At 35.5% G+C, this 21,815-nt stretch overlaps 1 protein-coding gene across 5 annotated transcripts in view; it reads right to left on the reverse strand.

Annotated features, from left to right (window-relative positions):
* Nucleotides 1-21,815, reverse strand: part of FUT8 (fucosyltransferase 8) — a 138,768-nt gene that overhangs the window by 52,790 nt on the left and 64,163 nt on the right. For 2 of the 5 annotated variants that reach the window (XM_074823935.1, XM_074823938.1), the window contains 4 exons: nt 20,116-20,541; nt 9,157-9,272; nt 8,859-9,024; nt 1,952-2,066 (listed from right to left, as the gene is read on the reverse strand). In XM_074823935.1, the coding sequence (XP_074680036.1) occupies nt 1,952-2,066; nt 8,859-9,024; nt 9,157-9,272; nt 20,116-20,318 (600 nt within the window). In that variant the 5' untranslated portion in view covers nt 20,319-20,541. Of the gene's footprint in view, nt 1-1,951; nt 2,067-8,858; nt 9,025-9,156; nt 9,273-11,581; nt 11,684-20,115; nt 20,542-21,815 lie in introns of those variants that run through there. The other 3 variants (XM_074823934.1, XM_074823936.1, XM_074823937.1) reach the window with 3 other exon arrangements.

Below are 21,815 nucleotides of genomic sequence, written 5' to 3' on the forward strand. Positions count from 1 at the left end.
TTTAGTAAGAGAAGGCTCATCACATATTTCTATTTCACTTTTTAGTACAACAAAAAATGGGCATCCAATACAGCTAAAATGTTTCAACTAACCTAAAAGACATATAGAATAAACAGGGTAATATTATTCATGGGATGAACCCATAATTAATTTCATATATTAAATGCATAAATATGAATAAACATTCTGTTCAGTGACAGAAATTTTATTATTGTTTCCTTTTTTCCACAAATTTATTAATAAAACAGAAACAAAAATGGCTTGTAAAATGGACATTGAGCCAAGTATGTTAGACCTAATTCTAATTCTGAACCTAATGCCACAATTTTTTGTAAATCACCTGTTCATGCTCATCATCAGGTTTCCTTCTCAAGATAATGAGGATAAAGTTAGTTACCTTTCTTAGAATTGCCTGAGGATATAATACACTTTCTGAAAGGCTTTAACTAGTTGTGCTACAGGTATGAAATATTAGGATTCTATATGTGTTGTGACTTGGCACTGGTTTCATTCTTAATATTGTTTCTACTTTTTTTTAAAAATGAGAATAAATTACCTCTATAGAGAGAGGAAAGCCCTTTACCATAGACTATACATGTCTAAATAAATTTTAGGAGCAGCTAATTGGGCTCCCAGCTCTTCACTCAGTAAGTAAATTTATTTCAACTTCACTAAAAAACAGTGTAAGCATTTATTTAATGCTTCAATTTGAGCTTCTGTCCTCCTGAACTCCTTTTATTTTTGTTATTCACTGTACATCCTTGGAGGTCCTAGTCTTGAACTCAGGCCCTGAACACTGTCAAACATACAGCAGGAAGACAATCACTCTCCAGAAACATATCCATGCTTAGATAAGACAACAAATGGATACGGTGAAAGAAGAGAAAAAGGTAGAGAAAAGCCATATTTATCAGCACAAACAGTAGTTACAGTACACCATTGCCAAACAGTGGCATCAAAAATGAAAGAATGAGGAACAGCTCTCAAGAAGGAGTTGAAGAAAGACAATAAAGTGATGTGTCCTGCATAATTTATAAGGAGTTTTTTCCACAGAAGGGTGTCCTTTTTATTTAACAAGCAACAAATACATAGCTTGGTTACAGATGAGAACTGAACTGAACAGCTGAACTGTGAAATGTGAAATAATGAAAATCTGAGAAACAAATTCAGCTATTTACATAGAGAAGAGATCAGCCATTAGGGATGACCATATAAAACAGAGCAGTGAGGTGCACACATGCAAGGAAAAACAAACCAAGTACAAATAAAACAGACTACATCAAATAACTTTTTGATCACTATATAAATAGCTGCATGCATTCATACATGAATATAAGTCCCAAAACCTTCAGATCAAGTTTTGTTTAAATTTTTACAGACACACACAAGCACATATATTAAAAAGGCTTTATGCACTGACAAATATGAGCATCTATGAGAAGTCTCACATTTGTTGAAACAGTCTATGACTGGACAATGCAAGCACTTCAACTTTGTATACTCATATTTTTAAAAATGGGCTGCTTGTTCAGAAGTTTCATACAAGGACTTCCATACTTTTCTTTTTAACACTGTGCAAACGTATGTATGCATTCTGATAATCTAAAGAATCAACAATAGAAACCAGAGAGAACTTTTATAATAAAACAAAGAATCCAAACAGGTAAGTACAGCCCAATGAAAACCACAGATCCAAAAAAACCCACAAACAAACAACCCAAAACAACCAACAACAAAACCAAAAAACCCAAATATTTCCTTGAAATACTATAATTCCATATACATATAAAATAATGTTTGAAATAAATGTTCTAATTTCTTTTGTATGTAATCCATTCATATACAAACATTCACTTAAAACTGTCAGATAATTATTCTATTACAAGGGTGTAGCTAAGTGCTAAATTTATAAAAAAATGTTTACCTTTATTTAAAAGCTCTAGCCCCTTACCTGTAGATAAGTTATTCTCCTCTGTACCAAATCTGTTAGATCTTTGGCCTCTTTTTCTCGCCAATCTCCTGCACCATCTGTTTGACTGAGGTAGTACAAGTCGGTCATTATTGACCTGTAAACAACAGTGGAAAACAGTCTCAAAAAAATGGGAAACAACCTTCACATTACTAAATTGGAAGATTAGATGAAATCAAAGACAAATTAAACAGTTATTTCAATTATAGCCTCAAAAACAATGTCTTCATGCCACCTCCTACCCCACAATCCAAACAGCAGCCAAGACTGCCTGTGCTCTCCATTTAACATATGTTCCATTCCCTTGAGTAATTATAGTATTAAGGAGGAGATGGGATAGAAAAACTCTTAGGCCTCTGCTATAAAGCATTTGTTTCTGGTATGTGCTAAAGGAAACTAAAAAGAAAGAATTAGTTCCATGCTAGATACACTATTCAGTGGCGCCAGCTGAAAGCGCAATAGTGATTCCTACAGTAGCTTCTATTATAATGCTTTGTTACTTTGCCTCCAACAAGCATCTTACTGTGCTTGTATAGAATATTACAAATGTCTTTAGCACAGGTACAGCAGTAATCCTTCTATTTTTGTTAGTGAAAACAAACTACAAAATATTAGTACGAGGTTTAGTAAACAGTATTTTCTACGGCATGGAGCTCCTTCTGACTCTGGAAGAAGGTAAGCATCCTGCCTGCTTAGAATGACTGCATGCTACTAATACTCAAATGGAAAAAAAAAAAAAAGAATTAAAAATCAAAACCAGACTCATGGTCCTAGTATAAATCTAGACTACAAAAGATGAACTTTGAGGAACTATCAAATATTAAATTGAGGTTGTCTAATATACTAGAGATCCTCTTCTTAGGTTTACCACATTTCAGTGATCAAGTAAGAGAATAAAGAACTATTTGTCATGAGACAAAAAATGGTATATAACACTTATTTGATAAGATCAGCCAGGAATTTTGTGAAAAACAGCCCAAACAGTACCACCCAGGAAAAGGTTTTTTACATCTGTGGCTTCTGGCAGGAAATACAAAACTAGAGGCAAACTATTCAAAATATTTGTAAAAACATTAATGGCAATTCTACAAGTAACAGTTAGCCCAATTCAGAACCAATAATTTCAGAGTCGGCTTTATAGCCTGAGAATATTTAAAGTTGCTAAAGTTGCTAAACATTTCTCCATAAGTTTTAATTTTGAACCACTTTTCTTAATTCTTTCATCTGAACTTAAGATGTTACAATTTATTGCCCGAAATTCTTTATAAGCCAGAAGTTTGACCAGGAAGAGATGCAACAGAACAAAGGCGAAGAAATTTGGGAGGTGACAAAAAAAGAGTGTGAGGGGAAGACAAGCATACTTCCAAACAGCCTTTGAAGCAGTCTTGTTAGCGAAGTAATACAAGACACTCTTGTTGGCAGCAGTACTGGAACCATAAACCTAGCTAGCTAAGGGTATCCTTTGTAAATAAGTTTAGCAAATGAGAGAGGAACAGATGATATATGTCTGTTAAGTAACTACTTCCAGTGACACAATATTTAAGTGGTAAATGATAAGAGATAAGTCAAATTGGGACAGAGTTATCGTTATCAGCAGAGTTATCAGACAGCCTTCTCTCGCTAGTAACTGGATTTATGGATCTGTATCTTTCCATTCTCATACATTCATTCTGGTCTTCATACTCATGCTTCTATACAGGGTAACAGTGACACTGACTTACTGTATCATCTACTGTTGCTGTATCAAATATTACACCCAGATTGTTCAGCAGCAGTAATGTTCACCTTCTGTCAATCAGCTGGAAGTACCATATTTACATCCTAATCTCAAACTATATAAATCAGATTTTCTTTTATAAGGCAACTGAGCTTGAAACACCCTACTCTAGCTTTGTACGAAAAATAAACAATTTTAAATATCATCAGGTAACTAGTTTCGACTCACTAACTATTAATGACACAAAGTAAGATGCAAACACAATTTAGGGACAATTAGAACAGAATTGATGATGCAGTAGATCTAATACAATGGATTATATACAAATAACTGAACAGATGAAAGAATCTGCTCCTCTGAAAGTAGCGTTTTCCAATTTATAGAAAGCATAGTAGGCAAATTAAAAAAGGAAACCCATGCATTTTCTTGGCAATATAAATATATTTTTCTTCCCAATCAGGATGTAACCATGTTGGAAGTTTAAAGAAAAACCATAAATTTCAGGTCTGAACATTAAAAAAATAATCCTCTACTATCACTAAAAGCAGCTGCGCAGCTACAGCCACATTTTAAACAATTTTCAAATGCTCTCTTTCACTGGCCTTAAAGTCTTTTCTGTACTTGTGATGTAAGTAATCAGTATACTCTTCTTTTACTTTACAGAAATATATTTCTTTAAATATTGGCATAAAATAACTGAAAATACAAAGCCTACCAATAAAAAAAAAACTTTTGCCCTCTCAGCAGTTATTTTTTGTATTTCTAAAGAAAAAAAGTGGTATCCAAATTTTGTTTTTTATATTATTGGTCATGGTGACCAGTAGGTAAGTTTAAATAATAAGCCTTACAGATGAAACATAATTATTTTCCATCACTTTTGAGGTAAAAGGAATGATGAGAGTCCTTACACAGCCTCAGTGACTCACCAGTTTAGGGAATGCAGTTTTGCTCAGTACAAACCATAAAGAATATAAAATAATTTGGGGGAAACTTTATGAATTCATGCAAGAGTTTTCAGACAGTATCCACAATCTTTTTTAAAAAAAATTTACTCTTATAAAAGAAATAAAGCAGAAACTGAAAAATTCACAGGTGTTATCACAGATAAATTATTATAGGGTAGTGCAATTTTAACACACTTTCAGTCACGGAGACCTTCTTTCTTTTATTGCTACTGCTGGGAAATGTGCATTTTTTAGGTTTACATCTGCTAGGTTCTTTTCTGTGTGACATCATGACAGTTTATTAATACAGATTTAGAATAGAGACAGACTAATAGCAAAACCAGTGTCAGCCTCCATGTGAACAGCTAAAAAGTTGATGGACTGGTGATGCATGAGCCCAAGATAGCTAAGAGCAGAAAAAAATGAGCCTGCACTGGATTATTAGAGTCTGTTGTGGGTGGGTGTTAAAATGGCAGGAAGAATTTTGGGCAGTGGCATTGCAGATATTTAGTAAGTCAAACTTGGTCTTTCATTGTGTTACTAACCAACAATATCAATTTGTTACTGTTAATTTTGTTTCACATCATAAATTAAGTCTTGGAGCTGCTCTTAAAAATATTTTGCTCCTGGAAAGCAGAATGGAGTAAAGCAGCTGGCTACGTATTTCATCTGCATTTGATTATCACAAATAAAAGGGGGAGGGCAGCATTTTTAACACATTTTTAAAGATCAGTCTAGACATTGATTCCACTCATATGACAAAATTACATCATTACATTAGCAACTTTACATCAACGATGAAAACTCAAAGAAAAAAAACTGTCATATGTTCCACCAAATTCAAAGGAAATAATGTGTAAATATGTCCAAATACTATGCATCAAACCTTGGGCATCTACCACAAAAGCTTTCCTGTTCCCCAAGAGAAGGAATGAAACTAACTCGGTAACAGCCACTTTGCAAACAACATAATGCCAACACAGGAAACAACCATGACAACTAGAGGATTAATCTGTTCTTTTTTGCCAACTCTCTATCAAATAGTCTTTCCACTGTAGAAGGTTACTCTCAACAACCCTCTTCCCTATGGCAACTACAAGAATACAATTACATATTCCATAACGCAGGAAACTCTGCATTGAGCTACACTGTTTCTTAAACAGAATCAGTAGTGAAGTACTGGACAAAAATATCTGCCAAGACTGGCACTCTCCAGGAGAAAATCTACACAACCCCTAGGACACTGCCAAGAAATAGTGATTAAGGCATCCAACAAGAGAAGCGCTATTAGTAGTAGACCATTTGCATAACAGCACCAAGATTAACAAAGAACTCTAATACTACTTATCCAGTCACAGAAACTGTCTTTAAGTTTATCATCTCTTAAAAAGCAAGTCTTCTCTATGACATAACCAGCTTTCCTCACAAACAAAAAAATAAATATTAGCCACTTTCCTTATACAGTTATCTCATAATTTGATCACTACCCACCCCTTTATCTGCTTTCCCACATAAGGAGGTTATTACAAACTGCTTTAATTAACACTAATCTTTCTAAGCCAAATATTAGATTAGAATATATATTAAAATATCTAAGATATATGTTTATGAATACATATGAAATAAGTAATACCAATTGCACATGCAGTGTTGCATTTATTTAAAACACATACATAACAACTTTTTAAGACACCACGTCAACAGAAGGGCATTTGGCAACCTGTCAAATCCCTTTAAAAAAAAAAAATCAACAAGTGACACGTACTTAAAAAAAAAACCAAAACAACGCAGCAATAACAAAACCGCCCCCCTGCCCCCCCCCCCCCAAGCTGTGATTGTCAGAGTGAATGAGAGCATCTGATTTGCTCATTCTGAACTTATGTTCTGTTCCTTTCAGGAAAAGGGACCAGATGGACTGTGTGGAGGGAAAAAGAGACCAGTCCTTCCCCGGGGAGCTACTGTGCATCCTAAGGGAAAGGAGCACCCCCGAGACAGCAATACATCCCAGGCCAAAGGATCTGCACACAAGGAGCTGGGAGCTTGCAACTCATGCAGCAAGACTGAAAGATTTAAGGGAAAGAGCAGCCAGCCTGCCCTCAAAGGTGAAAGAATGAACTTCCTCGGGACTAAAGGTAACCAAGATGAGCATTCTGCAACACAAGATAATTTATTGCCTTAAGCCAATGTTGTAAATACACCAAGAACACAGGCTGAATAATCTAGAAACATTTTTGTATCTATTTTCTCTTATGCAATTGCTTTGAGCTTCCATATTGTGAAAAAATTGTCTATTTTAATAAAACCCAGTTTCTGGCTGTTTGGTTTAAGCTTAAACAACTTTAGTCTTTGGGGACCACATCACATCTACACCGATCTACTAAGATTCAACAGACTCTGGGACATTCTGCTTTTGATAACCACTGTTGTCAGCCTAAAGAATACTTTTATTCAACAAGACAATTCTTAAGTAAATGAAAAAAAAAAAAAAACAAACCACAGTATGCATTTCTACTATGGGTTTCACCCCATCTTTAAGTACAGACAGATGTGAAGATAAGGCTGTCAGAAATACAGAAACTTGCAAGTTGGGCTAATGAATTAATAGTCATTGGTGTAGGAAGGAAAGGAATAAGAAGAGAATTCATTCAGGGAAGCAAGGACATCAAAACCTTCTGGCATCAAACACACAATATTATTCAAGGTTCCACTGTGGCAACTGCCTGATGTGATCCTGGCTATATAAACAGAGCAGTAATGTGTACACAAGTGATTATCAGTAAGTCTGGCATTAGACTACTTGCTCCAGTTTTGGCACAGCTAGTTTAAAAGGTCAATCAAGAATCAATGACCTGAAGTCACAGAAACTGAAATGGAAGTAACTTCTCTAGAGAACAAATATTTCTGAGTGGAGGTAACTGTTGGAACAAACTGTCCAGGGAAGTGGCAGCTTCTCTGTCAGTTGACTGTTTAACTGAAGATCTCAAGTCTTTTGGAAAATTCTGCTTCAGGCAAGCACTACTTTTATTTCAGTTAAACATATATAATTGCACTCAGCAGAGACATAATTGGATGAAATGTAATGGCTTATTTTATATAGATAATAACTCCTGATAATTCAATAGTCCCTTCTCACTTTGAACTCCATTGATCTGTGACAAACTGGGGTTTGGAATTGTGGAATATTAAACAACAAAATTTAATGGACTATACTATTTGCCCACATTAATAATCAAAATATATTATTTTTAAACTATGTTTTAAATAGTGTTTACATTATTTCCAAAGAATTGAAAATTCTTTACTATAGTACTATTTTTGAACACTCATGCTTTACTACTGATGTTCACACATGCAGATCTCAGCTTTTTTGGAAGAGAGATACGTGTTTAAGGTGGTATATTTAGTTAATTCAACTGTTTTCTTATAAATGTTTACTAATGAGATACAAATTGCCATTGCAATTCTGTTGGGAACACAGCTATAAATGTAATAGGCTTACAGACAGATTTTACTGAATTTTTAACACTTCCTGAATTAATTGTGTTGAGCATGAACAAAACTCATACAGAACGTTTTAGTGTAATACAAAAGGTACTTCAAGAACAGGGAGGCCAGAAGATCTACAACAACTGAAAATATAATTCCAAAACACCTTTGAACTACATAATAATGACAGTGTAATTAAAGGTCATTTCTATCTGAAATATTTTGTTAAAATTCTAATTACAAAAAAAAGTGACTTTTCAGAATGACAATTAGTCCTGAAATTAAGATAGTACCCAATTTTAAAGTAATTCCAATTATATAATATCCCAATGATCAATGTAACTTATATTCCAGTATTTGTAAAAGGCATAATCAGATACTTAAATATTTTTAAGGTTTTTTAATGGTTATGTTATATGTACAAATATGCACATATGCACATATATAGACAGATGCAACTGAAATCCAACAACTGGCATCCAGGACCCAGGTCTTCTGATTTAAAAAATGAAAATATATCTATTTAAAGGGTCATACTCTAGGCTGTAGTGACACACACTGGATATATACTTGATGTCCCATGAAATACAAGTACTGATTTTAAGTTCACGCTTCAGACATGGTATTTTAGCCCACATAGTAGTAATTTATCCTACGAGATTTTTAAGCAGTATATCAGTAGTTTACTTAAATCAATCCATAATCCTTACAACATATATGCAGAATCAACTAATATAAGTACCTTTCCTCATGACCCAAATCAGACAGAAATTCATCAATGCGTCTTTGCAGTTCACTTCCTTCTAGATTTTTCAACTTCTTCAGTTCACTCTGGAGGAAAAACCAAAGTTCCTTAGCCCCATTTTCAATCCTCCTCCTCAATATTTCATGGTCTTTTCCAAGGCCTCCTATTTAAAAAAAAAAAAAGCAGCATAAAAGCATCAGCACTTTTAGCTGAATTATTTCTTAAAAAAGCAATACATTTGTGATATGGAATACCAAAACTTGTTTTAGAAGTAAAAGCAAACTTGTCTACCAACCATCTCCTGTCCGCTTCTTATAGTTTTCTATCTGTTCTTTGGCCTTTAAAAGTTGCTCCTCTAAAGCGTGTACCTTTCCTGCAGCTGGTCCCTGATCAATGGGACCATCTGGTATCCTAGGATATAGAAAATAAAGAAATTTTATTATTTATAAATATGTTATTTGATAAATTATCTGCATTAACTCAGCTCCCCTCTCATTTTTGTTCCATACTGTTTTGCTGATAAGCCTTCTTGGCATTTTCTTAAAACCAGAAGAAATTAAATATAAAGATTTTTAAACCTCAATCCATAGGCGAAAAACAGTGCATAACACAGCTGCAGATTCAACCTGGTGTTAAACTGTGCTGTTTACAAGACTTCCACTCACTGAGACCAAACCTAGGCTCTACTTGTGAAAATAGTATTTGCAGCAGCTTAGCTCAGACCATTTATTGGACTGACTGGCACACAAGCAAAGCCTAATCAAGGGATGTGCTTCACAAGACTCAAGTTCTGGCTACTTTTATATTCACACATGAAATACGTTCTGGTCTTGAATGCTGGTCATACATTCTTAGAGGACCAGAGATCCAGCACTGGAACTCCACTTTCAAGTTAAGTCTTCCTACATATTGGCACAAGATGATTTCAATGTATTTTCTGGACTCAGAATAAGAACCTAGCTTCTTAAATGTACCATCATGATATTTTTTTGTGACAACTCTGGTATTCTAAACTGCTGGTCACCTAAAACTACACCAGCAACTGTAACATTCATTTGTGAAATCTCTGGCATGGAAGACCAGAAGTATGGAAATACGTATCCTGAAGTCTATGAGCCACAAATCAGCCCTGAGGGTATTACTGAGGTTTGTTCATCATCTCCACTTGAATCCACATATTAATAAACTGAAATTATTAACATGTAGAAATTAGATGCTATCTTCTATTTGCCTCACAAATTAAAAATTAATGAAGGGAAAATAAAACCCCCTCTCATCTCTAGAGAAATGAGACTTCTGGTGGATCCAAGGGTTAAAACTCATTCCACCTTTTATGACACTTTTGTAAGAGTTGACCCTGAAAAGGAAAAGAGAAAGCAGATGTGTAATGAAAAGTCTTGAGAACTGTAAAGAATGCAGAATTCTTGCAGAACATGAAGATGGTTCTTCATTTGTAATGGCACATGAGCATAAAAAGAAAGGGATATTCTCTCCACACACACATACACAGAGTTTCAAGGAACCATACAGGAAGACCCCTCACCTCTAGCATAGAGAATATAGTGGTTAGAGAGAGTATCTTCACCCTAAACTCGAAATGACAGCATTCCAAAGATCACAATGAGATGTCATTAACTTTAATGTCTCTCAGATCTGTATAAATACCAATAAATTTAGGAACTGATGAAAAGTCCACTTTCACTGGAACGTTTGAAGGGAATAAATACCTAATGTGAGCATCAGAAGGGTACATCACACGCAGCATAGCATTTAAGGCCCTTTTTTCAGAGGGTGGTGGGAGAGGTGGAAGAGGTAGACTGACAGAAATGTAGTAAAAAACTCTGTACTCTTAAAGCTCCCTATTGAAAGCAAATTAGGGATAATTAAATTATTGCAAAATACATATTTGGGTTTTAAAGCTAAAGGTAAATTAAAAGGAATTATCAATAACTGCTCATATATCTGCTCTTTTATGCACTGAGGGAACAAGTATGACAAAACTGAGGAAAATATTCTAACCTTAAACGTACATTCCCTAAATATACTCCCTCTGTACGAACAATGTGTTTGTGAATTTGTTTCTACAACAAATGTACAGTATGGTACCATACTGAGATACAGTGCTGTATTGCCATGTACAAGACAATACAAACCTTTGAAAAGCATATTGAAGCACATTTAAGCTCTTGCACTAGTTTAAAACCACAAGGTTGAAATATATTTGTGATCTGCCAACTTGGTATCACAATCTGGACTGTGACAGGATAATTAACCACAAAATTACCAGGAAAAATGGAACGGCTCATCTTGTATAAGTCATATTCCTAAAGGCAGAATTTGTGAAAAACAATAAGGTAAAAGGATACAAAATCATTACCATAAGAAATCTTCACACAGCACACACATCCTCTGAATGTAAGAAAGTAGCAATTACAGAATCCTATGGAAGGATGGTTGTGGATGATATGAAAGAAGCACAGTAATTCTGACCATAATTACCATAATCTGATATAATTAAGATTTTTAAAAAGCAAAGTACATGCCATTTAACATTCAGCCTGCTTTGGCACACTGCAATAAAAATGTTTACTATACTTAGCTAGGTTGGGGATGGAGGGCATTCTCCTAAACTAGTTGTTTGGACTTTCAAAAGTTACATTGTTTTAGAATAAAACTAAAATAACTTATTCTTTTTGCAGTTTTTTCTCTACATCTGTTACCTCATCAGACTTGGAATTGCTGTCTTCCTCACTTTCATCCAGTCTCAAAATTAAGGAAAAGGTTCTTCTCTGCAACCAGCACAGCTTGCTTGTTACTGCCCTCTACAAGTACATCAACTGAGTTGGAGATAAGGCAACATTTGAGGGAAAAGTGTTTGAAATAAAATCCTTATCTATACTCATGGCATCATGTATGTAGATAATTTCTAGTGCAGAATATCCTAGGAATAATGCATATTTATGAATAAAAATTCCTGTTGAAAACCATATACGTAAGTTTTCATAATCAAAAGTCCTGACAACTGACTTGCTCCTTAAAATTTGAGAGGTGAGTTTAAATTAAATTCATCTAAACAATGATGATTCTAATCAACAATAAAAGCACATCATTAAGCATCTAGCACAGAATATCCTTCACTTAATGCTATGACACCACTGTAAATTAAGCTATAAATACAAAATAAACAACATTATAATCTACTTACATGCACAGCCATGATAATACAGCAAATAGTGGTTTTGTTTTAATGATTTTTCTCAATACTTACATGGTGTGATTTTTGCATGCTGTTTCCTACCATTTTATAGTAAATATAAATATCTTTTCCATAATGAACTCATATCAAAAAAAGATATTATTGTATAACTTTAAACATCAAAAAGATTACATTATAGAGATAACCCGTTTCTGCTTTGTCTCTTGTTTAGTAATCCAGCCACACTTATAAAGACAGCAAAAAGAATTCTGTGTACATCATCCATATCACGTTCTCATCACCTTCAGTTAACAGAGGGGCAACGGCAAAGTAGCGGTCGCTAATCTGAATCTCTAAAGGCAAAAAGAACCACTCAAAAATTAATTGTAGTGTCATTCAATTTAGCTGGAAGAACTGTCATATACTGTGTAAAAAAAAAAAATTTAAAACAAAAAATAAATTATAAAAACCATTCTAACTCTTCCTATTTACAAGGTATTTAAAAGGTTACACTAATTTATCTGGAGGAGGAAAAATGAAAGATTTCACAAGTTCACACTCAAATATTTTCTCATTCTTTCATTTATAACTTTCTGAGTTCTTTGTATGGGGCTGAAAGGTTTATAACTAACTAAAACCACATTATGATTGGCTTTTCTTTTTCCACTTTTTTCCCCCCCCCAAGAAGAAAATGATGTTTAACTATTTATGACCAATAACACATAAAAAAGAACAGAAGAAAAGAATATAAGTTGTCACTTCACCCTTCTAAGATAAAACCCCAGTAAATAAAAATGAAAGAAAACACTCAATGTTACCTGCAAATAAAGAGCGAGCAGCATCCCTTATCAATTTAAATCAGCACAGCCCTGATCAGTGCTCACTTACATCCACTGAAGATGTGTCCCTTCCCTTAATTCAGAATTGCACAAAAACCAAGAGCAGACATGTACACCTCCTTCACACACTGGCCTGTGCAATACTCTCAGCTTCAAACCTGAGACACTTTAAATACATGCAATAGAAAACAATACTTTAAAATAGTATTTAAATTTTTATCAGCCTAAAGCTGTTCTTGTATCCCAGTCCCTTTCACTGCTTACTACAGGCTTACTGGGCCCAGCAACTGCCCAGAGTAATTGGTAGAAGTACTTTAATAGATTTGCCTATGATTAATTGATCCTGAGTTTGGATTCTATACCAGCCTCAGCGACAACTATGTTAAAGCAAGTATAGTGATCTTTTAAAATTACCATCCTATCTCTTCTTTGTGAAGCTATACTCAGAACTATGAGAATAATGTCTTAGAAATACTGGTGCTTGGTTTTATTTGTTAGATTACATTTTGCCCTTTTCCACTCCTGTTCTGCTTTATGAACGATCCTATTCAGATTAAGAAACAGGTTATCGTATTTATTATAAGAATTGCAGGTTCTACAAAATGTAATATTTAATAGAGACTCTAGGAAGTAAATATAAACGGAATGTGATAAATTAGTAATATGAACACAATATGAATACGTTTAACAAGATTCTCTATTTCCCTGAAAAGAACTCTGAAACTACTGGTACCTATAGTGCCAGGCTTACCTTCCAGAAGAGGATGCCACTAATATACCATAAAAGATAAAAATTTGACCATCACCCACCAAGACACAAAGAAGCCCATGAATACGATGAACCATTCATGTATTGCAAAAAAGGAAGTCTAGGACACAGATGAAAGCATACACACCACTTTTCCACTTTCTGCTGAAGAATATCAGACATTACAAAAGCGGTAATTTTAAGGTCTCCTCCTCCTAAAAGTCTTTTATCATCTAGATGCAACAGTGACGGCCTTTAGCAGTCATATCATAATCCTACTAGTAAAAAAACTTTTCAGGTAAATCTACATGACAGGCAAACAATGAAACAACATTACATAATACTTTAATTATTAATCCCTATTGCGTTTCCCTTAAATGACTGCAAAAATTGTAGTAAAGATTTCCCTTTTTGCTGTGAAACCCACATCTGTAATAAGTGTTCTTGAAAGGGCTTTTCCAATTCTACTACAGTAGATATAGAACAGTAAAATAATAATCTATAAAAAACCTTTGATTTATTATTATTTTGCGCTAATGGGATCTAGGCTTCTTCTAAAATCAACCCAGATTTCCTCACACACTATTGTTTATAAACATGTAACGACTATGGTAACTCTCCAAATCTCATTATACTACAATATTCACCCACATAATTTCTAAAACTCAGGCAATACAAAACCCCTTTAATTCCATTTATCTTCTGCATCACTAATATACATCTATGCCTCTTTATAGCCCACAAGTAAGGTTTTTAAAAGCATTATATTGGCAAGAGAAAAACTACAGTAACTTCTCACATTAGGCTTTTCAAATGCACTGCCAAAACTAAGTGGTGCCTGAAGTCATTTGACGTCATCAGAAGTGCACTACAAACGTGTATTCAGTTCCTAAAGGAATATTTTTATTTCAGGCAATTTTCAAAAAGATATGACTGTTCCAACTTGCACTATTGCAAAGGTACATATTGAAAAAAAGTATCTCAAAATAACCTTACCAAAAATCCTTACAAAACTACAAACTATTCATAACCAATATGGGTAATAAATTACAAATATTAAAAAAAAAATAATCAGAAGAATATGATGCAGTTTGTAAGATCAAACATACAAATGTCAGGGGGAAAAAAAAAAAAACAAAACACCAACAAAACTAAACAAATGAAAAAACCCCCACCAAACAAACAGACCTCTTACTGCCCTAAAACCTTAATCCTACTCTTCATGCATCCTGTCTGAAAAGAAGCAACCAGGGGAAAAATTACAAGATCAAATATAATTTAAGTATCACACAGAAAAAAAGGCCTAAGCAAGATTTTATAAAGCTTTGTCACAGATACAACATTTCTCAACTTTTGATCAGTTGATTTTGCATGCACATAAGGTGTGTTTCATAAGGCATGGTTTTGGGGGTTTTTGGTTATTGCTGCTGTCTTTGGGGATGAGGAGCTGCTACATAAATCGGCAGCAAAATAGCTTCCAAACCTCAGAGTGGAAAGATCACTTCTTGCTGTTGTATACTGGCATTCATGGATGGCTGGATGAAACTAAGCATAGCCAGTTCCTATTTTCAACCATCCCAGAGGAGTGACACTTTCGTCACTGAGAAGGAAGTCAAAGAAGTCACAAGAACCCATTATAATGGGAAATGCCAGGCAACTGAAATGTATTGTATCGAAATGTATTTTACCATATATAACTACAGTCCCAATGTAATTAAAGATGAAATACCAGTTTTCTAACTTCAAAATGGAAACTGTGACAACAACTTATACTTTTCTTGAACTACTGAATTCTTATAACCATACCCGCTTTCAGTCCCTTCCTCCCTGACCTAATTAGCTATTATTATTGGCACAGCTAGATATTATGGTAATTTTCTAACATTCACAAAGCTTCTTTGCCCACTAAGACAAATTCTGTTAACTTGGAGCTTTTTACCATCCAAAAGTTTTACCTAATTATGTCAAAATACTTTAACTAGTGTAGTTAATCAGATGCCTGTTACAATTTTCCAGGTGGGCACTCTCATTTTGTTTAAAATCCTCCCAAAGAAACCTTAAGGTAGAGTTATTATTGAAATATGCTTAAATTCATGCATTAGCTTAACCCTGTTGCATGCCAGAATATATTCTATATCTTCATGGCAAAAAGTGTGCTGCTTTTCTGTTGGAATAAAAACACCCTCTAGCTCTCTAGATGTAAAATCTTAGTGGATAAGGGAAGCAAAACCAAGTTTTTACCTCAGTGTAACTAAATACAACCTGGCAATAGGGTTTACCTTAACAGGCTACACTGATGTAACAACTGTTGTCTTAACCACTCAGATTTCACAACCTGTATCAGTAATAAGAGTTTTCAGTACAAAACCAAAAATTCTAGCATTAAATCATATTCAAATAATAGTTCCAGCCTTTCTGCCTTTGATCAGTAAAGACTAAAACAAATTATGTCTTCACTTCCATGTTAAGTGGAGCAAAAGTAATCTTTTCTGTCTAATTCTAATTCAATTTCTGAATTTAAGAGATGTTTTTGTTTCTTTAATATATGTTCATAGCAGCAGTGATCTCTTCCAGGACACAGATACTGAACCCATGAACTGTTGGCTAATGCCTCATTTTAAATTGCTATATTGCTATAAAACTGTAAATGGGATGATTTCAAAGCTAATGCTTATTTTTAACACCTCTTGTTCTATCTGGCCAACGAAGAAATGAGATACTGAAATTCTATATCACATTTATCATTTAATACTTTAATGATGCAGGTTGACCAGGATATTTCTCAAACCTATTTATGAAGTTTCTATAAAAACAGTGTCACAGATTTTGCTCAATAAAAATAATGAAAAGGCTCTACATTGTGATACATCACTTCCCTCAAAGTCTAGTACTTCACCAATCTCAGACCACTTCCAGAAAAAAAACTATGCCTGAATATCTTCCAGTCCCAAGCTGGCTCAGTTCTGGCCAGTGGCGACTACTGAACCTGGAGATTTGTTGGTGTTCGAACTGGCATTTAAAGTCATTTTAGGCTTTCTCATGCAAGCTTTCAGATTCTTCTGTGGTTACACAAAGGTCTCAGAAATATTTTTAAGTAACATATTCACAAAAAAGAAGCTGAACAGAGTCCAGTTAAGACAGTTTTGGATCTATATTCCAGGTCTAATTCCAGAAATTTGCAGCAATTAACTGAAGCATAGAGAAGGAATATTCTAACATGTTTAGATTAGAACTAAATTAATGTTTTTATTTCTACAAATCATGGAAAATTATCAACAGTATAAGCTATTATTTAAAACTTGCCCACTGAAAATGTAATATTTATCTGAATATAGATAGGTTAGGTAAACAAAGGTGTTTAGAAAAATCATCACTGCCTAAAATATAACCTGCATCTATGCATATCCTGTCTCTACTGCCTCCTTCTTGAGAGGAAAAGAGTACCCTGCCATCAGTAAAATTAGGAACATTTACTCTCTTATAGTCACTGTGTAATTTGAACTGGTTATATTTCAATGACTGTGCAATACATCACATAGCATTTATTCAGGTCAGCCAAACATGGGAGGCTGAAAGCATGGAGGGTGGTAATCTTTACATTCAAGGCCAAATATTTCCCCCTCTGAGAAAAGAAACCCTAAGGTTGTCTATTACTGTCTAGTATTAAAGGAATTTAAAGATACTTTATTTATTCAAATATAGGATCTTAAGTTTCTTCATCGCCGCATACTCTACATTACACCATTTTGTCAACAAAAATATACTAAACTCTTGCCAGTGCAGTTGTTACCACATATTAACAAATTGAGCTTAGAAAACTACAGCCCACTCAGCCATTCATGGCCATATTACTCAAGGTGAAGATTCTCTATGCTTAACATAGAGGGCACTTGGGTCAGCAGCATTTCTCCACCTCTGTGCAGCACCACATGAATGCTGAAATACTTCTTCAGGGCTGACACACTCAAAACTAAAACATTTGTTTTCCTAAGCTAAGAAGCCTCATCAGCATGCAGTCGTACCTACAGTGCATTCCAGAAACCTGGAACAGAATGTAGTGAAAAGAAATTTCAGTAAGGCAGGGAAGGCCACCCAACATACCAGATCAAATAGCCCTGGCTGTGCATGAAAGAGAGAGAATGTACCAGAAGGAACATCAGAACAGGGTTGAGAGGAAAGGTATTCATTTCACTGCTACAGAGTCCACAGGTGTGATTTCATACAAATGAAGGGGTGGGTTGGATTTGTGTGTGGTGGGGTTTTGGTAGCAGGGGAGGGGGCTATAGAGGTGGCTCCTGTGAGAAGCTTCTAGAAGCTCCCCTGGCTCCAAGTAGGACCCACCTCTGGCCAAAGCTGGACCAATTAGCAACGGTGGCTGTGCCTCTGTGATAAGAGATTTAAGAAGGGGAGCCAGAGAGGAGGAGTTGGAATTGTGAGGGAAATACCTCTGCAAACACCAAGGTCAGCTGAAGAAAGGGCAGGGTGGGAGGGAAGGTGCACCTGAGCAGAGACTCCCCTCGGCCTGTGGGGAGAGGGCAGGCTGTGCCCTGCAGCCCATGGAGGTCACTGGAGGAGCAGATGCCCACCTGCAGCCCATGGAGGGCCCCACGCTGGAGCAGGCGGCTGCACCCGAAGAAGGCCAGGACTCAAAGAAGCCCACGCTGGGGCAGCCTGTTGCTGGGACAAATGCAGCCCATGTGAGGGACCCACGCTGCAGAAGTTCATGAAGAGCTGCAGCCCATGGGAAGGACTCACATTGGAGTAGTTCATGGAGGACTGTCTCCAGTGGGAGGGACCCCACCCTGGACCCCACCCTGGAGCAGAAGAATCATGTGAGGAGTCCTCCCCCTGAGGAGGAAGGAGTGGCAGAGACAAGGGGTGATGAACTGACCACAACCCCCATTCCCCATCCCCCTGCAGCACTGTGGGGAAGGGAGGAGGGAGAGAAATCAGGAGCAAAGCTGAGCCTGGGAAACAGGGAGGGGTGGGGGCAAGGTGTTTTTAAGCTGTGGTTGTATTTCTCTCTGTCCTACTCTGATTGCTAAATTAATGGTGGTGGTGGTGGTCAAATTAAATTGATGTCCTTTTTCTTTCGAAGTCAAGTCTGTCTTTTGCCCATGGCCATAACTGGTGAGTCATCCCTCCCTGTCCTTGTCTTGATCCCAGAGCCTTTTGTTTTATTTTCTCCTCCCCACCCCTGAGGGGGAAGGAGTGAGCCAACAGCTGTGTGGTCTCAGTTGTCCTCTGAGCTTAAACCACAATAAGGGGCAAAACAAACCAACTTAAGATAACAAGAACAGGGCTAGAACCATAAAACATCCTGGTAAGGGAAACAAATAGATTTGTCCAATTCTGTAATTTTTCCTATGTTTTATGAAGTAAAATAGCAAAGTAGAAGATCCAAAATAGCATCTGCTTCTAAAGGGTATTAAAAGGCAAGTCCAAAATCAGTTTCTCCTTGCGAAGCAAGAACCACCCAGATGAAGACTCAATTGCCAGTGCCCCTTGTTTTGTATGTTCTACACAGGTGATCCTGGCCTGACCACTGCTACACACGTGTCCTGGTGCTTGTGGTTGTGAAAGAGACAGCAAGTGAATTCAGCTCACTTAGACATTTTAAAAATAAACATCACCCTCCCATTCTGTAAAATCTTGTACTAAGCTTTGCCCTTCTCTAGCTTCTTAAAACATATGAAGCCTCTGCACTTGTCCCCACAATCCATCAGGACTTTTAGGCTGTGTGTGGTAATGTCCACGTACTTAGGTCTAGTCTATCTCTGGCACACATACTGCCTAAGAAGCTCTCCCTTGCAAGTTCTTAGAAAAGGAGATACCAGAAGTCTATGTTAAAAGCTGTCTGTCTGAAAAATGAAAGAAAACACTTTAAACTGTAATTGTACCCATCTATAACATAACAAATAATTACAAAAATGGAGATGATACTACTATTTTACAAGTATTGCTGCAAGTTTAGCAGCAAGGCAAGGAAAACCACTTAGTTAAATCATAACGCAGCAAGTCTACTGCAGCTCATCTTCAGCAAGTCCACGTTTATCTTCAACAAGCTATACAAATGTCATCAGCACTTTTAAAACAAGCTCTTCCACTTACTGCATGCAGACACATAGAAAAGTCACCAACTGTTCTAACTGGTTTGAATGTCATACTAATTGCACTTGTTTGAATTTGGCATTGAGGAGTTAATAACCTACAGAACTCTATTATAGTGACAGTAACCCTTTGGACACCATTCAATAATGACTGTTAAATAACAACTATATTAGACCAAAACTAAATGTAGATTATTTGTTTAAAGGTTTTGCAATATATTTTCTGTCAGTTATAGCATTGATTAAAACATTTATCTATATTTTTAAATGTTAAACATTATCTTTCAAAAAACACCACAAACAACCCTTTCAATTTATTTTCTGATATTTCATATTTCAACCATTTTCTTTTAGATCCTACCTGAGAGATTCTGCCATCCGTCTTAAGTCTTCATTTTGCTGCTTTAAACGTTCAAGTTTAGCAAGTATCTTGGATAATTCGCGACTAGAGTGATCTGGGTGCTCACTGTCTCGTACCAGGTGTCCACCAATATAAAAGAGTAAAGTTCCCCAAGCAAAGAGGATAAGCATAATCCAACGCCAGGAACCAGTCCATGGCCGCATTTTCAGAAGTTCAATTCACTCCAGAACTGCTTCTGCTCATAAAACAACAAACATTTTAAGTCCTCAGCCTGGTCAAAAGTGAACAATTTCAGTTCCTCTGTTTCACCACACTGTACCGGAGAAAAATTATTCTCAGTGTTTATCTTACTTCAACTCCTTAGAGAAGATCCTTATGGGGCTGTACATAGAAAGCATTATTATTGCATCATTCTTCGTTTATACTCTGTGAAAATAATAAAAAAAAAATCTGAAATTATAATTCTGATATATAAAAATATAATGGATTGCAATTAACCTAAATGTACTGTCATTAACATTCAGGAATGATGATAGACCATGTTACTACTTCCTGTCAAGGAGAAAAAAAAAAAGCTTTTAACTTGCCACAAAAAATATGCTGAGAAGAATTGCATATTATTTATGTGGTTCAAGAATGAACCACATAAAGAATATGCAATCAATTCTGGGTTTGAAATGGCCAGAAGAAATGCTGCTTTTTATAAGAGAAATATTTACCAATTCATGTGTCATTTCACCCATTAAAATAGTTCAAAAATCATTCTGTGGTAAACTTAATAGTCTCTTTTACTATCAACAAAAGAGCTTTCATTCAATTACAAATTCATCTTCATTTTTTTCATTTTTATGAACTCTCTTCTCCATTTTTATCATGACTCCCACCCTGTAAGAGAAGTTATAGCCATTCTAACAATATATCCTACTACTTTCAAGTACATTGGCCTAGTATCAGCTGCAATACCAATTAAGCAACTTGCAAGCACTGCAAAGAGTGTAAGCAATAATTTCTAAACAATCCATTGCATATTTTACTCTTAAATTTATAGTGACCTCTGAAATGCCCATCTAAAATTAAACAAAATTTTATTTCCTGCTTAAAATTGCAAGACAACACAACTTCTCTTCAATCTTCTACTGTACTTTCTAAAATAGATAAGAACACTGAACATTTAAGAGGCAGAAAAGAGAGGGATTTCAAGTAGAACTTATGTGGCATTGCTGTACTCACACATTTGAAAATCAGGCATGACTTTAAAATCCTAGTTTTTAGAAACATTTTTTCTTCTGCTTTAAAACTAACAAGTGTTATTATTAAAACTATAAAAATGCAAAAAAAATGCGCTAAAGGTAATTCCTTCTCTCATCTAAAAACACTGCACCATTTTAAAAAATGCAAAATCACCTCAACTCATTTTCTACTTGGCAAAACATCATTCAATGAGCGGAAGTATCTCCTCATTCTATCTAGAAGAGATTTTAAGATTTAACTGCTCAGCATGTCCAAAGTCTTCTTAAGTACTTCTCACCAATCTTCCCCTTTCTCTGCAATGCAACACTTCTACCTTTTGTAAAAGGCATATATATGCCATTTATACTCAATTTCCAAAACAACCTGTATTTCCAATTCTCGAATCTGTAAATCACCGTATTTCCTCTGAGATGCTATCCACACCCACCTTCTCCCATATTATTATTCTC

Source organism: Strix aluco, chromosome 4, assembly GCF_031877795.1.
Source record: "Strix aluco isolate bStrAlu1 chromosome 4, bStrAlu1.hap1, whole genome shotgun sequence".
Classification (NCBI taxonomy): domain Eukaryota; kingdom Metazoa; phylum Chordata; class Aves; order Strigiformes; family Strigidae; genus Strix; species Strix aluco.